The sequence below is a fragment of the Danio rerio genome, chromosome 11 (assembly GCF_049306965.1).
Source record: "Danio rerio strain Tuebingen ecotype United States chromosome 11, GRCz12tu, whole genome shotgun sequence".
Taxonomy (NCBI): Eukaryota; Metazoa; Chordata; class Actinopteri; order Cypriniformes; family Danionidae; genus Danio; species Danio rerio.
In genome coordinates, this window is record NC_133186.1 from 9575001 (window position 1) to 9599211 (window position 24211).

The 24211-nt window shown below is 36.9% G+C and overlaps 1 protein-coding gene and 1 long non-coding RNA gene across 7 annotated transcripts in view; both read right to left on the reverse strand.

Annotated features, from left to right (window-relative positions):
• The window catches only part of naaladl2 (N-acetylated alpha-linked acidic dipeptidase like 2), a 635527-nt gene that overhangs the window by 313680 nt on the left and 297636 nt on the right, over positions 1–24211 (reverse strand). For all 6 annotated transcript variants that reach the window (XM_073916359.1, XM_073916358.1, XM_073916357.1 and 3 more), the window contains one exon: positions 1717–1978. In XM_073916359.1, the coding sequence (XP_073772460.1) occupies positions 1717–1978 (262 nt within the window). The remainder of the gene's footprint in view (positions 1–1716; positions 1979–24211) is intronic.
• LOC101885717 (uncharacterized) lies at positions 20917–21483 on the reverse strand. The gene is made up of 2 exons (XR_011017177.1): positions 21401–21483; positions 20917–21007 (listed from the first exon to the last, which is right to left on the reverse strand). It is a non-coding gene; the product is annotated as an uncharacterized lncRNA (long non-coding RNA).

A 24211-nucleotide genomic window follows, 5' to 3' on the forward strand; every position in this document is an offset into this window, starting at 1 on the left:
AAATGAACCCGGGTGCGGACTCAAAGTGCTAGTGTGAAAGCACCCTTAAATACAAATGATTTGTAAGTTATTCGATACTTAATTTAATCATGAAAAATTAATCAGTCTAAAATTACGAAAGCTCGATAATTAAGCACATTTCAAATGTGCTTGTAGGTCAAGAATAGAGCATTTGTATCTGCAGTTATAAACTGTTTAATAACGTCTATTAATGTAGAGCTCACATGTATCAAATAATACATTAACTATACACAGTAAAAAATAAATCCGTAAAATTTACGGTAAAAAAAAAACGGCAGCTGTGGTTGCCAGTACTTTACCGTTAAAAACACGGTACAAATCGTAAAAGTAATTTTTTTGATTTTTATGGTTAATTACCGTATTTTATTAATTTATAGAGGTAATACGTCTGTATTTTGAATGATCAACATCTACACATCTTTTGTTACACAGTTAGACACATTAGCACACCCACATGCAGGTGGTGATGAGGAAGTTACATAATGAGCCAATGCTCAACACAATCAACTTTTCCCACAAGCAGAAAAGAGTATCAGCATATAGAAGGTGCTCAGTGTCATTCACACAGCTACTAAACACCAGTATGGTAACACGAATAAAATTAAAGTCATGAAATAAACATTGTTTATCAACATTAGATGTAACATAAATCTCTAATGTACATAAATGATGGGGAAACAACTAAAAAGATTCATATTAATATAAACCAAATGCATAAAAAGTGATGTGCCATGCAGGGAATTCTGGGAAAGTCAATTTACGGTTATTCGCCGTATATATTAAGGAAACATACCGTTAACCAGATTACGGATTTGTACTGTAGCATTTTTACAGTTTTTTACCGTTGAAATCACAGACATTTTTTTACAGTGTATGATTATGCTTAATAAATAATTCATAGTGTGAAGTTATAAAGTGTTAACCAAATTTGCTATAGAATATAGTTTCAAAGTTATTCATGTTATTGAAATCAAGTTTTTCATCATCATTACTCCAGTCTTCACGGTCACATGATCCTTCAGAAATCAATATAATATAATAGTTATTTTATTATGGTATTAATGGTACAAAAATCATCATGATTTGTATTTCTTTTGTGCTGCTTTTGGAATATTTGATCTTTTTTTTTCTTCCAAAATAACTTTAAAAATAGCTTTTTTGCAGTCTTTTTTACATTATGAATTCATAAAAAATAATCAAATAAAAGCTTATATTTTTTAGCATTGTTAAATAAAACATAGGCAGCACAGAGGCGCATTGGGTAGCACGATTGCCTCACAGTAAGAAGGTCGCTTAATCAACCCTCGGCTGGGTCAGTTGGCATTTCGGTGGGGAGTTTGCATGTTCTCCCCATGTTTGCATGGGTTTCCTCCAGGTGCTCCGGTTTCCCCCACAGTCCAAAGACATGCGCTGTAGTTGAATTGGGTAAACTAAATTGTCCGTAGGGTATGTGTGTGAATATGAGTGTATGGGTGTTTCCCAGTGATGGGTTGCCGCTGGAAGGGCATCCACTGCTTAATAAAATATGCTGGATAAGTTGACGATTTATTTCACTGTGGTGACCCAAGATTAACAAAGGGACTAAGCCGAAAATAAAATAAATGAATGATTACCACAATAAACACATTGCAATATTTAACATTAACATCATTAACATAATTATCATAACTTTAATTAATTGATTGTTTGACTCACCACTATATTGCCCACTGCAGAGTAGGCCGCAAAGGCAAAAGCCTCACTTGTGGTTGTGAACTGCTTCTCACATCTCGCTCCGCTGGGCAGATAGCACTGGTTTCCGCTCTTATCAACAATGGTACTGAGAACGGGTCCAGGATGGCTCAGAAGGGCCATGTGTTTGGTAACTTGGACATCCTTCAAGCCAATCTCCTTCCACCGCTGTGCAATATATTTGACCTTGGACTCTTCGGTAAGATCTGACAAGCTGTCAAAGTCCCTGTGTTCAATCAGACACAACAGAAAGCAGATATTAATAAATGCCAAGTATTTTGTGAAGGCAACCCAACAACAACACGACACTTAACAGCATGTTGATGAATATGCGCGAGACTCATTATCATTAGCGTAATTAGCACATTGTTGACTTTAGGTTAACATTTGTTTTCCTCAAAGGTATTTACATGGTCTGTTGACGTGAAGCCGTGGCTCGAAGCACGGGACAGAAATGGAGAGACAGCCTCCATAATTCATATTCCGGACAAGCCTCAGTTAATGTAACTGATGAATATGGCAGTGCAGAGAATCAATTGTCTCCTGAACAAACGGATGCACTATTAAAAAAGGATTGCCGGGAGAGAAAGTAAATTAGCAACAGACGGTTAAACATGAGAGGGAGAAATGAAGCGCTGCTAAGGTGCTCTGGCAGCTCGGCTTCGCTTATTTCTTACCCGTCACGGCACGTGGAAGGCACAAAAAGAAACACATTGTTATCTTGTAACTCGAAAACTTTGAGGGCTTGAGAGCCCATCAGCATGCCAAAGCTCGCTCTGCAATTTTATAGAAGAAACACAGCAGGCCTGCCCATTCTCTCAATCTTCAAAACAAAATTAATTGAAGTGTAAAAGCAAGCCAAGAGCCTCCAGAGACTATAAATCATTTAACTGCATTTCTTTCTCCTTTATACACTGTGATAAATTTGCAGACGTTGATCATTGCCACATGACGTTAACAATATCCGCTACCCAACTGCACAGACTGTTCCTCTACTGTGCTAACAATCACATGTCTCATTATAACAGTTTTTTTTTTAGTTGTAAAAAGAAGGTTAAATCTTTTAAAACTGATTTTCGCAACACAAAAAGAAGAGCAAGAACATCCTGTTGTATCTGTACTAAAAAGTTCAAACTAAAAATACAGTGTCTGGTCTGCTTTACCCTGCAAGATGTTTAATGCACACAACAATATTCAGCATCATCACATATCATCGGTTTTGTATTGGTGGTGTTTTTGGAAAGTACAATATGAGGGGGGGATGGGGGGGGGGGTGTTTATAGGGGGGGTTTATAGGGGGGGTGTTTATGTTTATAAAGCAGTGGTCACCAAACTTGTTGTTCCTGGAGGGCCGGTGCCCTGCAAATTTTAGGTCCAACCCTAATCAAACCTGAACAAGCTAATCAAGGTCTTGCTAGGTATACTTGAAACATCCAGGCAGGTGTGTTGAGGCAAGTTGGAGCTAAACCCAGCAGGGACACCAGCCCTCCAGGACCAATATTGGTGACCCCTGCTATAAAGTGAGCAACAATATGCATATTTTCTCAGCTAAATTTGTGCCGAAACCAGAATTTGATTATGGAAGAAAGGGAGGGAAAAATCAATGTGTAGGTAAACTACAGTAGAGTAAAACTAATAATAAAGTACAATATAAATGCAAGCAGGGTGAGAGAAGGCAATGTATTAAAATTAATCTGAAAGAAAGAAAGAAAGAAAGAAAGAAAGAAAGAAAGACAGACAGAAAGAAAGAAAGAAAGAAAGAAAGAAAGAAAGAATAAAGTAAGAAAAAAGGAAAAAAGAAAGAAAGAAAGAAAGAAAGAAAGAAAGAAAAAAAGAAAGAAAAAAAGAAAGAAAAAAAGAAAGAAATTTTGATTTTCACACTATTACAAAAACATTAATACATTATTTAAACAATCAACTCACAAAAAAGAAAAAGTGAGAAAAAGAAAAAAATATTAACCCAAAATGGGAGCAGAAACCAACTCATTTTCAAAAAGCTTACACAGAGCACCGGCATAACAACACATTAAGTCAAAAGAAGGAAGATCAACCATAGCTTAAAAAAAACCTAAAATCAACAGGAATTCTTGATTTGACAGAAATAACAAAAACTGCCAACAAGTTGTGACTCACATTTCTTTATTTTTTTTTTTTTTGCTTTCTGGTACTATACACCGCCATTTCAGCTTGTCCTAATAAAAAATTGAGAAGCTGACATCTAAAGCGTTTCATCTGAACATATTTAAACCCACAAATAAAAGTGTTAGTGGAAAAGGTTTCTCCAAAAGATACAAACAAATTCTGTAAAACAGTAAACAAAGGCTCAAATCTGGAACATTGCGTTAACGTGTGAAAAACAGTTTCTCTCTGCAAGCAGAAAAACAGTCGTGACCATCGTCAGGATTTCAAATTGAAATAAAAGCATTAACTGCAACGGCACCATGTAAAATTCTCCACTGCAAATCTCCATGTCTTTTAGTTAATGGTGACTTGTACAGTGATCGCCATGGGGGGTGCTCATCCTCATTCAACTTTAAAACATCACGCCATGGAGTGTTCACTCTATTGTTCAGAACCATTTTGTTAAAAACTTTAACACGTTTTATATAAAACCTTCCCAGAAGCTGACTCTTGCCGAATTATTGTCACATCTTTACAATGTAAAAACAGCCCTTTACAGTTTGGGAGACAAGTTGGGAGATAATGACAAAAACGGGAAAATATCATTACAATTTGGAATAGTTAACCCTTCATAATACTCCCCCAACAACCTGATCTTTTCAGTTGTGAGGGAAGCCCTCCATTGTTCAAGGAGTTTGGTAACTTTTAATTATGGAAGAAAGGGAGGGAAAAATCAATGTGTAGGTAAACTACAGTAAAGTAAAACTAATAATATAACACATTATAAATACAAGTAGGGTGAGAGAAAGCAATGAATTAAAATTAATCAGAAAGAAAGAAAGAAAGAAAGAAAGAAAGAAAGAAAGAAAGAAAGAAAGAAAGAAAGAAAGAAAGAAAGAAAGAAAGGAGAATCAGACAAAATCACTAATGTTGAATGAGAGAAAACATCAGCAAACATACACTCAAAGGACTTTAATAAGTACACCTGTCCAACTGTTTATTAACGCGAATTTCTAATTAGCCATATAAATGGCAGCAACTCAATGCATTTAGGCATGTAGGCACGGCCAAGGTGTGACTTTAAACGTGGCATGGTTGTTGGTGCCAGAGCTGGTCTGAGTGATTTACTGAGAATTTCACGCACAACCTTCTCTAGTGTTTACAGAGAATGGTCCGAAAAAGAGAAAATATCCAGTGAGCGGCAGTTCTGTGGGCACAACTACCTTGTTGATGCCAGATGTCAAAGAAGAATGGCCAGACTGGTCTCGAGCAGATAGAAAAGCAACAGTGACTCAAATAAACACTCATTTCAACTGAGGTATGCAGAAGAGCATCTCTGAATGTTGAACCTTGAAGCAGATGGGCTACAGCAGCAGAAGACAACACTGGGTGTCACTGCTGTCAGCTAACAACAGGAAACTGAGGCAACAATTCGCACTGGCTCACCAAACTCGCACAGTAGAAGATTGGCAAAACCTTGCCTCATCTGATGAGACTCAATTGCTGCTGCAACATTTGGGTGGTAGGGTCAGAATTTGGCATCAACAACATGAAAGCATGGATTCATTCTGCCTTTTAACAAACAGTTCAGTCTGGTAGTGGTGGTGTAATTGTGTGGGGGATATTTTCTTGGCACACATTGGGTCCATTAGTACCAACTAAGCATCGTGTCATTGCCCCAGCCTACCTGAGTATTGTTGCCGACCACGTCCATCCCTTTATGACCACAATGTACCCATCTTCTGATGGCTACTTTCAGCAGGATAATGCACCAGGTCAAAGCATGAATCATCTCAGACTGGTTTCTTGAACATGACAATGAGTTCACTGTACTCAAATGGTCTCACAGTCACCAGATCTCAATCCAATAGAGCTCATTTGGGATGTGGTGGAATGGGATATACAGCCGACAAATCTGCAACAACTGCGTAATGCTATCATATCAATATGGAACAAAGTCTCTGAGGAATATTTCCAGTACTTTGTTTAATCTATGCCACGAAGGATTAAGGCAGTTCTGAAGGCTAAAGGTGGTCCAACCCAGTACTAGTAAGGTTTACTTGATGAAGTGGTCGATGAGTGTAAAGATTCAAGCCTAGTCAAACCAAGAACTAATTCTATTAAATGTTTAAAATAGCCTTTAGGAAGTATCAGGCTAAAAAAAACAATATATTGGAATCAACAGTACTACTTTTACGATGTTTCTTCATATGCACAGCGTAAACAGAAAGACTGAAAAATTCCTTTGTGCAGTTATTCCTGTACACACGTGTCATTTTTATTTAAGCAAGGGTTTTACTTTCATTTATTTATTTTAATTTTTTTATTTCGTCCTAACTTCTTGAGCACAAGACTCATCCTGTGATTCAGGAGAGCGGACAAGCAGTCCAGCCCCACACTGAGCCACTGTGACCTGACAGAGTGTGTCCAATCCCTCACGGCTGTGCATGGGTGCCTGGGTAATCTAATTAAAAGCGTGCTCTGCATGAGTGGAGAGGATGATTCCTAACCTCTCTCAGGTAATGCTTCTTCACTGCAGCTGGCAAAAGACTTAAATAGTAACCCAAGACATTACTTATGGAGGAACCGTTGCCTCAAATGATTGTGTGTCCAATTTTAGAGAATTGCTAAAGAAATGTCACTTTTTGGTGAAATGGAAAACGATGCGTTTGGTGAAATGTGTGTGCTTAAAAAGTTACTTTTCAATGCAATGCATGTAAATACATCTGAATAAAATGAAATCAATATGAAACATCTCACTGATATTGATGCATTTTTTTTACAATACATATTATTTTAAAATCATTATTAAAGAAATATGTAACTTAATGGGTGACACGGGGGCTCAGTAGTTAGCACTGTTGCCTCACAGCAAGAAAGTCATTAGTTTGAGTCTCGGCTGGGTCAGTTGACATTTCTGTGTGGAGTTTGCATGTTCTCCCCGTGTCCGCATGGGTTTTCTTCCGTGTGCTCCAGTTTCCCCCAAAGTCCAAAGACATGTGCTTTATGTGAATTGAGCAAACTAAATTAAATTAGCCGTAGTGTGTGTTCGTGAATGTGAGAGTGTATGTGTGCTTCCCAGTACTGGGTTGCAGTTGGAAAGGCATCCGCTATGTAAAACATATAGTGGATAAGTTGATGGTTTAATCTGCTGTGGCGACCCCTGATGAATAAAGGGACTGAGGCAAAGAAAAATTAATGAATAAATGAATGTAACTTCCATTAATTATTGTACAATCACGAAAATAAGATAAATTAAAAATATTGACTTGTTGTATTGTTTCCAAAAAACCTCATAATGGCTTAACTTTAAAGAGAAAGCCCAACACTAAAAAAAAAAACAATGTTAATGTATTCACCTTTAGGCCATGCAATTTGTAGATGACTTTTTGTCTTCATCATTTGAGCTTCTTTTCTTAGTTTTTTAGCTAAATCAGGGGTGCTAGGTGATTCATGAAATGCTTAAACAGGTTCAAAATGTTCTATTTTGAGTGAATTTTAATCTTTGAAGATATATTTAGCACTTAAGACAAACAAAATCTGATAACTAGCACAGAAAATGTCATGCCATCGTGAAAAGCATTTACTCATTTACATTAGTGGAGTACTTTTTTTTTTTTTTTGAAATGTCGAGAAAAAAGTAATTAATAATAATAATAATAAAATAATAACAACAATAATTTTAATAATAATAATATTAATAATAATAATAATAAAAAGTTTCCTTAAAATAAAAACTAAGAAAATGTCATTTTGAAAAAAAAAAAAAAAAAAAAAAAAAAAAAATATATATATATATATATATATATATATATATATATATATATATATATATATATATATATATATATATATATATATATATATATATATATATATAATTATATATATTATATATATATATTATATAATTATATATATAAAATATACAAAGACATTGGGGGACAAACTGAAGTCATTGCATTTAGGAACAGAGATGAGGTTCTCAAGGGAAATGTGCACCTTGGCTCTAAGGATCAAACAACAACAAAAATAAGGTCAAGAATCTAGGTGTGATTCTGGAGTCAGATCTGATTTAAGTAGTCATGTCAAAGCAGTAACTAAATCAGCATAGTATCATCTAAAAAAATTGCAAGTAGATGCTTTGTTTCTAGTGAGGACTTGTTCATGCTTTTATCACCACCAGAGTGGATTACTGTAACGGCCTTCTCACTGGCCTTCCCAAAAAGACAGACAGACAGTTGCAGCTCACCCTGAATGCTGCTGCCCGGATTCTGACCAGAACCCAAAAAGAGCACATCACACCTGTCCTCAGGTCTTTGCATTGGCTCCCAGCTACATTCGGAATACATTTTAAAGTATTATTACTTGTCTATAAATCACTAAATGGCCTAGGGCCTCAATATATTACAGATATGCTGACTAAATTCAAACATGACAAATCACTCAGATCATTAAGATCAAGTTAATTAAAAATTCCAAGAGTTCAAAGCAGCTATGCCCCTACTGTGGAATCAGCTTCCAGAAATGATTAGATGTGTTCCAACATTAGATACATTCAAATCAAAACTGAAAACACATCTGTTTAGATGTGCCTGAATGAGCACTGTGCAACATTTATGTCCGACAGATTGAACTACTGTGTCTTTCTTTTCTTTTCCATTCCTTTAAAACCTGTTTTAACTCATTTTAATCTATTTTCATCATTTTTTTATTCTCAATTTTTAATTTCTAATTTGTTATATGCTATAAAAAATAATCTTGCCTTGTAAAAATAAAGCATAACCTTGAAATCCTAATATTTTCCAGAGCTGTGTGTATTTACCATGAGCAGTGTGGATTACAAAGTATGAAAATGCTTAAAAATGTTAAAGTTTTGATTTTGCATATTAAATTGCTATATCGATATATCTGACTTAACATACATGAAGTCTTAGTCCTTTAATAATTCTAAAGTCGAGTTAGGCTTGGGTCCATCTCTAACAAAGACATATCCATAACCTTTACTGTCTTCATTGACCAATCATAAAATACGTCAGAGCAACAGAAGCTGCAGTTAATCAGTGATCAAACCAGTCACAGCTTGACCAAATCAAACCTCTTGTCAAGCAGCATTTACAGACTGCTTTCAACAGCCCGACCTGATGATTGATGCTTCCTCTTCCACCTGGAACAAAAAGATCAGTCACTTCCTTGCAAAACCCAGCTCATGGCCGCAGCCGCTGGCTAGAAACAAGAGGAGTCTGCAAACCCTCCGACAGCAGATCCTTAACTCAGTGCCATCTGTTACTGAGACTAATATAGACATCAGAAGAGAAGCCTTGCTCTCCCCTGTCAAGCAACAAAAATCAGGTATTTTCACACAGGAAGTCTGTCAACAAAGCCGCCAGATGAGGCTTTATTTCTCCAAGCTTCAAAGCAATTATCCTATCAGAATGAATATGCCGATGTCAAACTGTAATTCCCTTTGTTGGAAATATACCTTTTGTGCAAGCCATTTTGCATCTTTATATTCTGCATGTACACGCAGAGGAGTGAATATCTAGGGTTTTAATTAAACATGGTTGAGTGGAGATGATTGACAGCTGATCTAATCACAAAACGTGTTTTGGAGTATAGGAAAAAATCTATCAGGTGTAGAAGTAAATAGAAAATGAATAGAACATAAATAAATAAATAAATAAATAAATAAATAAATAAATAAAAGTTAAAATAAATAAATTAATTAATTAAAAACTAACAAAAACAAACATTTTAAAATAAAAATCCATAGCAAACAAAAAACTAGACAAACAAACAAGCAAACAAAGACAACAAAAGCATCAACATCTTTTTTTTATTTTTTATTTTAGCTTCAAAGTCTTTACCCTACCAAAATGATTATATTCTGATATTAATTCCTATGTTGGAAATATATGGTTAGAGGCAAAACTATTAGCCCAAAGTGTGAAATTTTTAAAATAAAAAAAATATAAGTTTTGTTTAACGCATATCCTTTTTTTTCAACATATTTTTAAACATAATATATTTAATAACTAATGTATTTGGTCTTTGATATCATGTCAAGCATATAGGAATTTTAGAGGTATCCATTATCCTGGACCAGACCGTATCCTCAGCAGATGATGTGGCAGTCATGGAGGAGTGGAGAGCATAAGACTGATCCCTGAAAGACCCCAGTGACAGACAAGTCTCCGCATTGATCTAGTGTGTTAGAGCACCTACTCACACCTGCAGCTTCTCCACAGTGAACATCCTGCGTTCTCCAGCCTCTGGCACCTAAACTGCAGCTCGACAGCCTAAACTGCAATTTGGTCAGAGGAGAAATGGTCATGCCCAACTAAGCTGGATTTCTCTCAAGTTTTTTTTTCCTTTATTTTTGTCAATTGTTGAAGTTTCTTCCTTGCCATTGCCGCAACGAGCTTACTTGGTTCCGACTTGTGGAGCTGCACATGAATGGATTTGCTGTTCAGTGTTTGGACTTTCACTTTCACCGGTGAAAATTAAGCCACACTGAACTGAACTAGATTGAACTTCAACTCTAAAAACTGAACTGACACAGTTTCAATTCAATAGACAAGAACTTATATGTTAAGCTGCTTTGATGCAATCTACACTGTAAAAGCGCAACATATATAGATTGATTGAACTGAATTAAATGACAGAGCAGTAACAAATAGTTTACAAGTTATTTTGCAAGATTGTATTATTATTATTATTATTATTATTATTATCATCATTATTATTGTTAATATTATTATTATTATTATTATTATGCTAAAAATGCAATTCAATTGTTTATCTAGGTTAATTAGTTTAACTTGGCAGCTCATTGGACAATATTGGTTTGTTGATAGATAGATAAATACAGAATGACTATACAGTGCTTCCGGAAAGTATTCATAGCGCTTCACTTTTTCCACATTTTTTATGTTACAGCCTTATTCCACAATGGTTTAAGTTCATTTATTTCCTCAACATTCTACACAGAATACCCCATGATGACAATGTGAAAAAAATCTTATTTAAAATTGTTGCAAAAGTATTAAAAATAAAACCCCTGAAAAATCGCATGTACAAGTACTTAAAACCTTTGAAGTGAAGCTCTAAGTTGAGCTCAGGTACATTCTGTTTCCACTGATCATTTTTGAGATGTTTCAGCAGCTTAATTGGAGTTCACCTGTGGTAAATTCACTTGATTGGACATGATTTGAAAAGGCATACACCTGTCTATATAAGGTCCCAGGGTTGACAGTGCATGTCAAAGCACAAACCAAGCATGAAGACAAAGGAATTGTCTGTAGACTTCTGAGACAGGATTGTCTTGAGGCACAAGGCTGGGGAAGGTTACATAAAAAAAAATTCTGCTGCTCTGAAAGTTCCAATGAGCACAGTGACCTCCATCATCCATAAGTGGAAGATGCTTGGAACCACCAGGACTCTTTCTAGAGCTGGCCGGCCATCTAAGCTGAGTGATCAGGGAGAGGGGCCTTAGTCTGGGAGGTGATCAATAACCAGATGGTCACTCTGTCTGAGCTCCAGCGTTCTTCTGTGGAGAGCGGAGAACCTTACTCTGTGGTGAAATCCATCAGGTCTGTATGATAAAGTGGGCAGATGGCAGCCAATGCCTGCCTGGAATTTGCCAAAAGACATCTGAAGGACTCTCAGACCATAAGAAACAAAGTTCTTTAGTCTGATGAGACTAAAATGGAACTCTTTGGAGTGAATGTCAAGCATCACGTTTGGAGAAAATCAGGCTCCACTCATCACCAGGCTAATATCATCCCTACAGTGAAGCACAGTCAAAATATCAATAGAGTGGCTTCACAACAACTCAGTGAATGTCCTTCAGTGGCCCAGCCAGAGCCCAGACCTAAATCCTATTGAACATCTCTGGAGAGATCTGAAAATGGCTGTCCACTGTTGCTTCCCATACAACCTGATAGAGTTTAAGAGGTACTACAAAGATACTGTAAATGGGGGAAAATCTCTAAAGACAGGTGTGCCAAGCACGTAGCATCATACTCAAAAAGACTTGAGGCTGTAATTGCTGCCAAAGGAGCGTTAACAAAGTATTGAGCAAAGCCTGTGAATACTTATGTACATGTAATTTTTCAGGTTTATGTTTTTTTTACATTGTCATTATGGGCTATTGTGTGTAGAATTTCGAGGACATAAATGAATTTAATCCATTTTGGAATAAGGCTGTAACATAAACATTTGTGAAGTACTATGAATACTTTCCGGATGCACTGTATATTGTGTAAAATACAGCCCTGGTAAACAAGATCACTAGGGATACGTAATATTCGAAAAAAGGAGGGTTAATAATTATGCCTTCAACTGTCCATTTTATGCAGTTCATTTTGTATCTTTATGTAGAGCAAGTGCAAGCAGAGGGTTGAATCCCTAGGCTTTTTAATTAAATACGGTTGAGTGGAGATGATTGACAGCTGATATATCTTGCCTAAGACGGCAGGTGGTCGACTGGGTTTTGCTTGGATGAGGCCAGTGTGACGCCCGGGTGGCTATTGAACTGTGACGCTGCTATTATGGATGATAATACTGGCGGTACTGAGCTCTACAACATATAAAAGTGCTTGGCTTTTTTCTTTTTTCATTCCCCGGGGTCCTTGGAGAGGCCATATTGAACAAAGGAAAAGATAGCACATATCTGTGGAAGCTTTCAGTCAAGAGAATAGTGTCTGACCTTTCTGTCCTTCAAAGGAACATTTCAAAATTATTGATTATATTCAGGAAAAAAATTATATTCAGGAAAAAAAGGTTAAAAAAAAATACAATATAGATTTTAAGTCAATATGATTTGCTCTTCCAGTCTATGAGAAACTGATATATAACTGGTAGATGTGCATTTGCCCAATCATTTACAAAGACAAACAGAAAAATAGCCAGGCTTCACAAACAATAATCATAGACGGGTCATAGACATCATGACTGTTTACTACAACTACTACTACAACTACTATTAATAATAATAATAATAATAATAATAATAATAATAATAATAATAATAATGGCGACGCAATGGCGCAGTAGGTAGTGCAGTCACCTCACAGCAAGAAGGTCGCTGGGTCGCAGGTTCAAACCTTGGCTGGGTCAGTTGGTGTTTCTGTGTGCAGTTTGCATGTTCTCCCTGCGTTCGCGGGGGGTTTCCTCCGGGTGCTCCGGTTTCCCGCACAGTCCAAGGACATGCGGTACAGGTGAATTGGGTAGGCTAAATTGTCCGTTGTGTGTGTGTGTGTGTGTGTGTGTGTGTGTAAATGTTTCCCAGAGATGGGTTGCGGCTGGAAGGGCATCCGCTGAGTAAAAATGTGCTGGATACGTTGGCGGTTCATTCTGCTGTGGCGACTCCGGATAAATAAAAGGGACAAGACCGACAAGAAAATGAATGAATGAAAAATAATAATAAAATTAATAATAATAATAATAATAATAATAATAATAATAATAATAATAATAATAATAATAATAATAATGCCTCTACAATGACTCCAAAAAATAAAGGCAGAAGTGTATTGGCAAAACAATTACAATGTAGTAAATGAGTGTAAATGAGTACAAATATATCAGTCAGTATATCAGCAAGTAAAGTCACATATATGCATCCAATTTAAGGTTGCCATAATGTGGTTCTGTGTCTGCTCTGTAATCAGTATAAAGATGCAGTGATGCCTTGAAATAGACCTGAAATATGCCATACCTGACCAACCACAGTCCCTAGTATTTAAGGCGATATATTACTGTATCAGAAGCAGTTTATAATAAGCAAGCTGCATGTTATCTTTGCCATTTGTCTGAGTGTCTGTACTGTGTCATAAACGGCCCATCCGTGCAAATGTATATTGATGGTGTGGACTTTCTGATGGATGTGTGCTACAGGATGGAGTAATACATGTCTTTTCTAATGTCTTTGTAATTATTAATAAAGTTTAATGTTTAAGAGCCTAGATTTTAGGATGACCTTAGGCCCAATCCCTGTTCTACCCCTTGAGCCTGGTTTATACTTCTGTGTCAAGTGATCGGTGTGACCCGCAGCGCATGCAAAGCGCATAGCTGTGCATTCATACTTCTGCTATGTGCGCCTTAGCATATACATAAATCAGCCTTCAGCCCTTCCCCTTACCAATGTCCCAATTCTCTTTTGCTTGAATGCGTAGGGCTAAGAGCAAGAGTAGATCGCCCTTTAAATGGAGATATTTCAGGACCACACTTGAAACCAAGGGGTAAGAAAATTTCCCAGAATACACCAGCCACAATGGCAACATAGCTGCAAACTAAAGTAAGGAGATCCACAAATTATTATTATTATTTATTAATTTTTTTTTGCCATTGTTACGAACTTTTACAACAAATAAGCCTGTTTAATACATTCATAACCGCATTAGTGTTTTACTGTCTTGCTTTAAAAAAAATTTAAAAAATAAAAAACGCGAAACTCAGCTATCTATAATCCATAATAATAACTCCCATATAGCAGTCCCACAACATTCTGTTACTCAATGACACTTAATACCAAGTCTAGTGACTGGGAATGATCTTTTTTTTCAGTGTCTGGTATAATGTTAAAGTTGTTTTTTTTTGTGTTTTAACATGATGAATTTGGCCACAGTGTAAATGCACAGTACAATTACAATCTTATTGCCACATTAGATCGTTATAATAACATGATATATATGCCTTAGATAAATACCAAAGTATAACAAAACTAAAATAACTACAGCAGTCGCAATCGTCAATCTAACATGAAGCAAGAGATCGTCATGACATACGATGACATGTGCAGGTGTTGAAGTGCTGTCCCATTTCTTAGGGGTAAATTTTGAAGCCGTTCCCCTTCACACTCTGTTTCAAGGATCATAGAATTGGAATTGGGCCTTGGTGTCAACCCATTCATAAGTAAAACTAGAATAACATGTTCGTCACTGCTTTTTCTGAATGCCAAATGATTTGTTTCCTCAGAATCTAACCAGCCAGGTCAAAGATCATGGAGACCTTTTGAGAGGACCTGGACTCTTAAAGAATTGGAAACAACTGTTTACTGAGTTATTGACCATTTTATGTGTTAAATATTTTAAAATTAATTCCTAGGTATGTAAGCTGCCAGTTTGGATGTAGATTATACCAGTTTTTAACCAGTTTTGATAAAGACGGCTGAGATTACATTCATCATTGGGTAAGAAACAATTGTATTTTGAGTGTGTGTGTGTGTGTGTGTGTGTGTGTGTGTTCTATTAGATTGTGGATCCTTTCATAGGTCAGGGGTCAGCTCTGAACATCCTAGTGGCTGTCTGACGTTTGCATGCTTGACATATTGAGATATCGTTCAGAATTGTATGCACCTAAACACGTGAAAATTTTCCTAGTCTATGTTTTAACCAGTCAGGTTAAAACACCTACATGTGCTGCATGACACAGTTATTCACAGTATGTAAGAGTATAATTGTTGATGTTTTGAGATTATAAGCAGAGCCACCTACAAACTCATTTGTAAGTGTTGAAGCTGGCTTCTGCTCATTAAACTGCAAACTATCTTCAGTAAACTTTCTTTTAATTTGAATCTCTGATCCTGGATCTTCTTTATCTTACAGATTGGTCATTTTTGGGTTCAAACTGTAAATTATCTCTACAATATGTAACCAGCTGGTTTTGTACATTTGCCTGCTTCTAAAACAGTATCGTGCCACCTTCACTAGGGACTGAATTGGTTCAGACCTAGTGTATTGTAGGTCTGCTTTAAGGCACCACTGCATGTTTACACTGAATTGTGAGCAGGCATATAGATACACTCAGTTTATAATAAACAAGCTGCATGTATCTTTACAACTTGTCTGAACTTGTCAGATACAGTGCAAATCTAACTTCACACAATAAAATAAAATAAAATTGACCAAAGTAAAATATCATCTGATGATAAATAAAATACCAAATCCATATAACGCACACTTTCATTTAACACACCAAACATCCAAGCAACTCCTTATATACGCTGTTGTTGACTTTTCCAGTCAGGAGCAAAAGAAAAGATGCTGAACTTCCTCTGAACTTTGAGAGAAGATAAAAAAAGAGATGTTTGTCTGGCAAGCTGGAGGCTCTAAAAGCATTGCTGATACCCATAGAGAGAAAAAGAGACAAGAAAAGTCAGCAATGCAAAGACATTCTCAAGTGCAAGAGCCAAATTATATGGATTTGGTATTTTCATTACACCTAAATATTGGGAAAACAAAAGAGTTATGTCTGGGGAGTCAAACAAGAAGAGTAGATACTGGACTCTTTAAACCAGTCACCATAAACGGACAAATAGTAGAGCAGGTTTCAAATTTCAAGTATTTAGGCACAATTATTGACAATAAACTGAATTTTAATAGTAATGTAGAGGCGGTCTATAAGAAAGCAAGTCAGCGCCTCTATCTCCTCCGCAAATTGAGAAGTTTTAATATTAGTACACAGACTTTAAACTTGGCATATAGATCACTTATAGAGAGTGTTCTCACATATAATAGTTTCATGGTTTGGTAACACAACACTTAAACAGAAAAAGAAATAAGCGCAAATTATCAATCAAGCAAATAAGATAACTGGTCACAAACAGCATTCATTGCATTGAATTTATTTTTGATTTTATTTGACTCTTTTATGGAAAAAAAGAGCAGTTGTGATTTTAGATAGATAATACACATCCCCTTCACTCAGCATTTGAATTGCTACCATCAGGACGCAGGTTTAGAATTCCTAAAGCACAAAGAAATGCCTATAAAAAGTCATTTATCACAATGGGAGTTGTTGTTCTAAACTGGATCAATGTTTGTAGTGAATGAGGTGGTTACCAAGAATGCTTTGCAGTATTGTGCATGGGGCTAATTTGGTTTTTAAACTTTTAACTTATGTTGTTGTGTTGATAAGAGTTATTGTGTCGTTGTTGTATGTTTGTAATTGTTGTCCTAAATCCAGTGTTGAAGAAAAATTTCCTTTCTGTGTCAAGCAGAACGGACAATAAAGTTTAAACTAAAAAAAAAAAAAATGTCCCTGTTTAAAGTAGATCCATGCTAAAGAAAACAGTTAAATATGGCAAATGATTTGAAGCAACAGAAGCTAAACATTTCAAAATCAAAATTTTGTATTTTTAGTAAAGTTTTAACAAACTAATTTTGAGAGGAGCATGTGATATGATTGATCGCAGCTAGTCTCTCATCTACAATCATTAGTTAGCCAATCAGATTAATCCAAACTCATTTTAAGTAGCCCGGCTAAAACTACTCCCTTATCTTAATTTTCTGAAGAAACCCCCATCTACCCCATCTTTCCCTGTCCTCCTTTACCAGGGGGAGCTCTCGAAAACTACCTGATCTGGTACTCTCCTTACATATCGATCAGGGGGGAGCCCAGGGATCAATTATCTCTGAACTCAGGGTTCTCTCCTGGGACAGCATGCAAAACCTGCTACGTTTAACCAGCAATATTTAAGTGTGAACTCTTGAAATAAACATTTATACACTAAATATTTTAAAATTGTTAAATGTTTTCTTTGAGTGTTAGGGTAAGAATACAATATTTCTATGTTTTAAATATATAAAACCAAACAGCCAATATGCCCATTTAAAAAGTGTATTTACTTATTTGGGATTTTAATACTGCAAATCAGATGCTAAAACACAGACCTCCTTTGCAAATAAACGCATTACCAGCAGACATAATTCATTTTCAGTGAATCCTCCTCTACATCAACTGAGCTGACCTGCGGCCTTTATTCATCTCCAGTGTCTTAGCAAAGCCGGAGAGGATAAAATGATAAAGGAAAACTCACAAAAACAACTTAACAGAAGCACAAATAAGAATACAAAGGAGTCCAACAATCAAAAAGACAAAGAAAAGAAGAATATATGTTGAGTAAAAGACACTGATAAATACGTGAAGTCAAAATAAGTGACTGGTATAATGTATAAGACTACTTTAAGTTAACACTGTAGGTGAATAGGGCAATAACTTGATCAATCAATCAATCAATCAATCAATCAATCAATAAATCAATCAATCAATCAATCAATCAATCAATCAATCGTTAGATTGCATTCAGATTTTCAGTATTTGATTTTAAAAAATATTATATTTACATTTGCATATAAGGCATAATATAAATAAATGTGCACTGATTTGCATACATTTGTAACACAAAACTAAACACTGAAGTCTGGATTTAAAAATAAATAAAAACTTATTTAGAATAAATTGTACACGATTGTTAAATTATACATACATTTTACCAATCATTTTAAAACAAAGATGTGAAAATACAACAATAAATCAAACCATTAAGTTTAAGGTATTTACTGTAAATGCTGCTGAGATTGAGATTTAAATCTATGAGAGAACAACTAATTTTGAGAAATTGCATTTTAAAAATATGTATTTCAATATAAGATTACAGTCACTGATACATGTCAATCAATTCAGCAAATCAATCAATCAATCAATCAATCAATCAATCAATCAATCAATCAATCAATCAATCAATCAATCAATCATCATTCAGACTACCAAATCAACCTATCATTCACCAACAACCAACCAAACCAAAAAATCAATTAGCAAATCAATTAATCAAACCAACCAACTAGCCAACCAATCAACCAATCAATCAACCAACCAACCAACCAACCAACCAACCAACCAACCAACCAACCAACCAACCAACCAACCAACCAACCAACCAACCACTCATTTAGACAATCAATCAATCAATCAATCAATCAATCAATCAATCAATCAATTAATTTAATAAAAAATAAGGCGTGTTTTGGATAGTTTCTTTTCATTACACTAAAAAAATAATCAAACAACCATAAAAAGACAAGTCTTGCCTAAGAGTGGGCACACGTCACAAGAAAATCTGACTGATTTTTAACCAATTTTTAGACAAATTTTCTTCAGACAAATCTCGGTAACAAACATGCATACGTGCTGGAGAAACAAAACTATCCAATTAAAAAGTGAGCTGACAGTCATGGCGCAGCTCAAAGTGAACTGGATTTGGACAGCAGAAATGGAAGATCAACTTTTCGATTTGTGGAAACAACCCTTTTTTCTTTAATTTGTTTATTCATCTATCATAATTGTTCTGGCTTCTCGAGAGATTTTAGGAGACTTCCTGTGTTCACATTCAGGTTGAAAATATGCTTGTGTTTGGTGTGCTAACATTTTCTAACATTTTAAAAATCTTAAGACTAAATTATTTTATTATATATCTATATTATATTATTTTTATACTAGACATTTTAGTGTTTCCAGCCTTAAACACTGCGTTTGACGGTTAATACGTTGACCTTCTTTTAACCCAACACCATCATTACAGCTTGGCTGAACAGTAAGAGTCTTTAAATAACATCGAAGCCTCTGAACATGAGAGCAAGGCCTTAGTAAAACACAAGAAAGCCACTGTTTGAGTCTTCCAGACCGTGACCTGTTCACCAGGCAGAGCCTCACACTACCAGCCCTCACTACCTTAACCAACTCTTTTTGGCACCAGCTATGGTTTTTCAGTGAGACGATGCTGGCCTTTGACACAGATCTCAGCGCTGCTCAAAGAACAGCCTGTACTGGCATCCAGACAAGCCAGTGTGTGAAAGGAAGAGGTGTTTCAGAGACTGATCCGGGGATTACTGGAGCTTCTGCCCTTCGGCCAGGCTTTGGCTCTCAGCTTTACTCATCGGTCTCCTCCACTCGCTTTCTCTTTCACTTACTGTTTTATAAGGGTTGTAACTAATCGATAATAAAAAATATTGGACAAGATTTTTTTAGAGGGGGATTAAAATCAATATGAACACAAAATAAAATAAAAAAGTGCTTTGATTGTGACGGTACTATGAAAGGCCGTTATATTTTCAACATTCTTTAAAATATCTTCTAACGTGTGTGACAGAAAACAAAAGTGAGTAAATGATTTTTTTGGGGGGGGTAAACTATCCCTTTAACATATAAATAACCCAAGATAATTAATTTATTCCAATTTTTATCTTTACAATTTGCCATTATGCTTAAAATGCTTGGTTTATCCCAATTGTCAGCAAGAACTATTTAATCAATAATTTTTTTTTATCGATTACATGTTTTAATAAATCCTGGCTATTCAGATTTATATTTATCTATAATTTATTTTAAATTATGACAAATAACTAGATGGTAAATTTGAGGACAAACTTTATGGTGGCTTAAGAAAAGCATGTTGGAAGTTGTTTATTTAGTTTGAAAAAGTATCAACTTAGCTAAAATAATGTTTAAGATCCCGCAGTCAACAATGTAATCACTTTAAAGACTGAAGCAAGCCCGTAAAAAAAGCTTAGGTTAAATTCAGTTTTTAAATTAATTTCAGTAATATTATTGACTAATATAAAAGTGTTTGTTTGATTTATTTAATAATTAATTTATTTAATAATAAATAATAAAAATTATAGTTTGTAAAGTAACATTTTTTTTCTTTCAGTAGAGATATTATATGAGAGACTTGCTTTGTTTGTTGAATAAGTGGATTTAGATGGATTTGCATTGTAAACATTACATAAAAGTTAAAAAGCTGTTATTTTTTTATTTCATATATTAAGTTTTTTTTTTACGATAATCGCAAAATAATTTCGCTGATTTATTTATTTTTTTTATTCTCTGCATAAACAGCAAAAAAATGTCCACATATTCTGTCTGGCCCTAGCTATAGGTGAGGAACTGAAAAAGCTAAATTGGCCGTGGTGTATGTGTGTGAATCTGGGCGTGTATGGGTGTTTCTTAGTGCTGGGTTGCGGCTAGAATGTCAACCGCTGCTTAAAACAGGTTTTCTTATGGAATAAAAAGTTAATCATGTTTTTTTAAGCGTATTTTCAAAAGTTATGTGAATCTTGGCATTTCCATCAACCAATTTTTTTACCTGCATACCCAAAATGCGTGTAGTAAACCTTACTACATGTAAATTTTCCACTGGTTGAGGCGGCCAAATATGGACCAGATTCCGGTCAGAGAATCAGGAGGGCAGGAGAAGTGTTGACGTTTGAAATATTTATTTTCTTCAACATAATCATCAGATTGCTCAATTATGGGTAATGGTAGTGAGAAATGAATAAGATGTAATGGTCTACAAAGGAAAACAAATAAAGAAGTAATTACAAAATAGTATTGACTATGAATTGTCATTAACATTGACTGAAACAATACACTGCAACAATAACATTCATCATAAATGTGCATATTAAACTCAAACATAATAACAGTAATGTCTGTTAGGAATGTGACAGTCTAATTAGCAACAACAGTCTAAAAAATGTCTGTTCATATGAGCAAACACGCTGATCGGCCGTCCATAAAGGCTATTTATAGCTCTGGCTTAATGGCGATGACTCAGCAGAATTATCGCGGCAATCGCGGCCGCAAATAACCGCTATAGCGGAACATTATAGGCGATATAGACCTCAAAATAGTATCAGCATGCATGTTACATAAGTATTAGATGTTTCAGATTAAAACTTACTTGTATAAGATGAACGCATTACAGAAAACAACATCAGCAGGAGCTAGCAATGATGGAGAACATAACAGCAGGTCCCATAAACTAAACGTCCCCCCTAGAAACATGCAACGAACTTTAGTTCCTAGTCCATCAAGCAGGCTTTCTGACACAGCCGCCCCCAATTATCTGACGAGATAATTGAACATTAAGAAAGTCTGTCAGGGGTGCTCGTGTCATTGTCCTCAAGAGGAGGAAGTGGGATCAGTCGCACGACTGGACGAGTGTATGTTTTGTCCTTAACCTTGATTCTGACCACTCGAATGCGGCCATCAGCTCCAGGTAAAGCCTCTGTTACAGTTCCAACAGGCCAATGGGAACGTGGAAGCTGTGGATCTCCCACAAGTACAACTTGTCCTACTGCCAGTTCCTTCCCATCAGTTGTCCACTTTTGACGGCCTTGCATGCTTGGTAGGTATTGACGGATAAAGGTAGTCCAGAAACAATCTGCTAGCACCTGACTATGCCTCCACCTTCGTCTTCCAAGCAGGTTACTAGAATCATACAAGACCTGGGGTAACGAGGCATCTCGGCGACCCATGAGCAGTAGGTTAGGAGTCACAGGGTCTACATCCGCGATATCTGAAGATACGTATCCGAGTGGTTTGGAGTTTAGAATGTTTTCCACCTCCACCAGAAGGGTTTGCAGAACTGGTTCTGCCACTGACTGCTCTCTGAGGATTACTTGGAGTGCTGTCTTAACTGATTTTATCTCACGCTCCCAAGTCCCTCCGAAGTGAGGAGCGTTTGGGGGGTTATGGCGAAAACTGATTTTCTGCTCTGCCAACTGTTCCTGTAGCTTTGGTGACATGGCCTCAAAGGATTCACGTAACTCACGATCACCTCCGATAGTTGGTGCCATTATCGCACAATAGCTCCATAGGTTTGCCTCGTCGGGCTATAAAACGGCGCAGGGAAAGAAGGAAAGCATCGCTGTCCATATGCTCCAACAGATCCAGATGTACACAACGTGTTGTTAGACATTTGTAAATGATCCCCCATCTTTTCTCCTGTCGGCGTCCAATCTTGACTGCATATGGTCCAAAGCAGTCCACACCCGTAGAATAAAAAGGTGGCTTATACAGATTTAATCTGCAGGGGGGGAGATCTGCCATTCGTGGAGTTTGAGGTTTGGCTCGCCATATCTGACAATCTTGACAGGTATGCTGATGCTTACGAACTGCTTGTCGACCTCGAAGGATCCAATACTGGCGCCGCAATTCTGCCAGAACCCTCTCTGAGCCAGGGTGAAGGAGTTGTTGGTCCGTTTCTTTAATCAACAATTTTGTAATATGATGGCTAGGGTCTAATATGATTGGGTGTATGACCTCCAAGTCGAGATCAGTGGCACGTCGTAGTCGCCCTCCCACTCTAATGAGACCAGTAGCATCATCATATTCTGGAGCAAGTGAGCCTAAGCGACTGTTTGGTAAGACAGCATGTCCAGCCTTTAGATGTTGAACTTCCATCGGGAAAGAGTCCATCTGAGCCTGTGCCAGAAGTAACTTTTCTGCTTCAATATACTCGGAAGCCTTTATAGGGGAGTCTGTGTTGGCAGCCGCCCCATGTAGGGATTTACTAGTGGCTTTAACGAGCTCTTGCCATGTGTGAAAGTTGCCTGGAACTGGTAGAGAAACACTGGGTACTGAAGCAGTTCCGATAAAGGCTGATTTCTTCAGCTCATTGCAATCAGGTTCAGCTTTAGTTTGGGGCATTGATGGCCATTGATCAGGTGACTGGATCAGGAAGGCTGGACCTGAGCTCCATTGATGGGGGCCTGCTATCTCTGTCAGGGTAAGGCCTCGTGTGATGTGGTCAGCAGGGTTGTGATTTGACTCAACATACTTCCACTCAGCCATCTCTGTTAAAGTCTGTATTTCTGCCACCCGTGTCCCTACAAACACTTTGTAGTGGCAGGATTCGGATGTTAACCAATACAACACTGTTGTAGAATCAGACCAGAAAGTGACCTTGTGGATTGGTAGCGTCAACTCAGTTTGGATTACTTTCCCCAATTGGGCCCCAGTAAGGGCAGCACATAACTCCAAACGTGGTACAGATAGGCATTTGCGAGGCGCGACTCTAGAGCTGGCCGACACAAAGGTAATATGGATTTGTCCTTGCTCATCGGTGGTGCGTAGATAGGCCACTGAACCATAGGCTCTTTCCGATGCATCACTGAAGACATGAAGCTCTCGTATAGCCGATGGGTTGTCAGCAGCGACTGGGGTATATGCCCGAGGGAAATGTATCTTGGTAAGTGTAGGGAGTTCCTCTACCCAGGAAAGCCAAGTATCTCTCAAATGTGATGGCTCTAGGGGGTCATCCCAACCAAGGTTGTGCTTCCAGAGGTCCTGGATGATAACCTTGGCTCTAGTAGTGAATGGTGTAATGAACCCTAACGGGTCGTACTGACTCGCCAAAGTTTTATACATGTTCCTCAGGGTAGGTTCAACATTCTCCACAGAACGCAAGTTGTACCCCAAGGTGTCATTAATGCAATCCCACCGCAACCCAAGAGTTGGCTCCTGAAGATCAGTGCTGCTTTGTGCTAACCAGCGCTCGCTACTTGCGGACCTGGCATCTGAAGGTAGGTGTTCGGTTACGGATGGTACATTGCATGCCCACTGTCTAATTTCAAAGCCACCTTCAGAAAGGAGCTGGCGTAATCCATCTACTATCACTTTAGCCTCACTCGCCGTTGGTACACTATGAAGGCAGTTGTCAACATAAAAGGAATGTTCCACAATATCCACCAATTCAGTTTTACCTTCT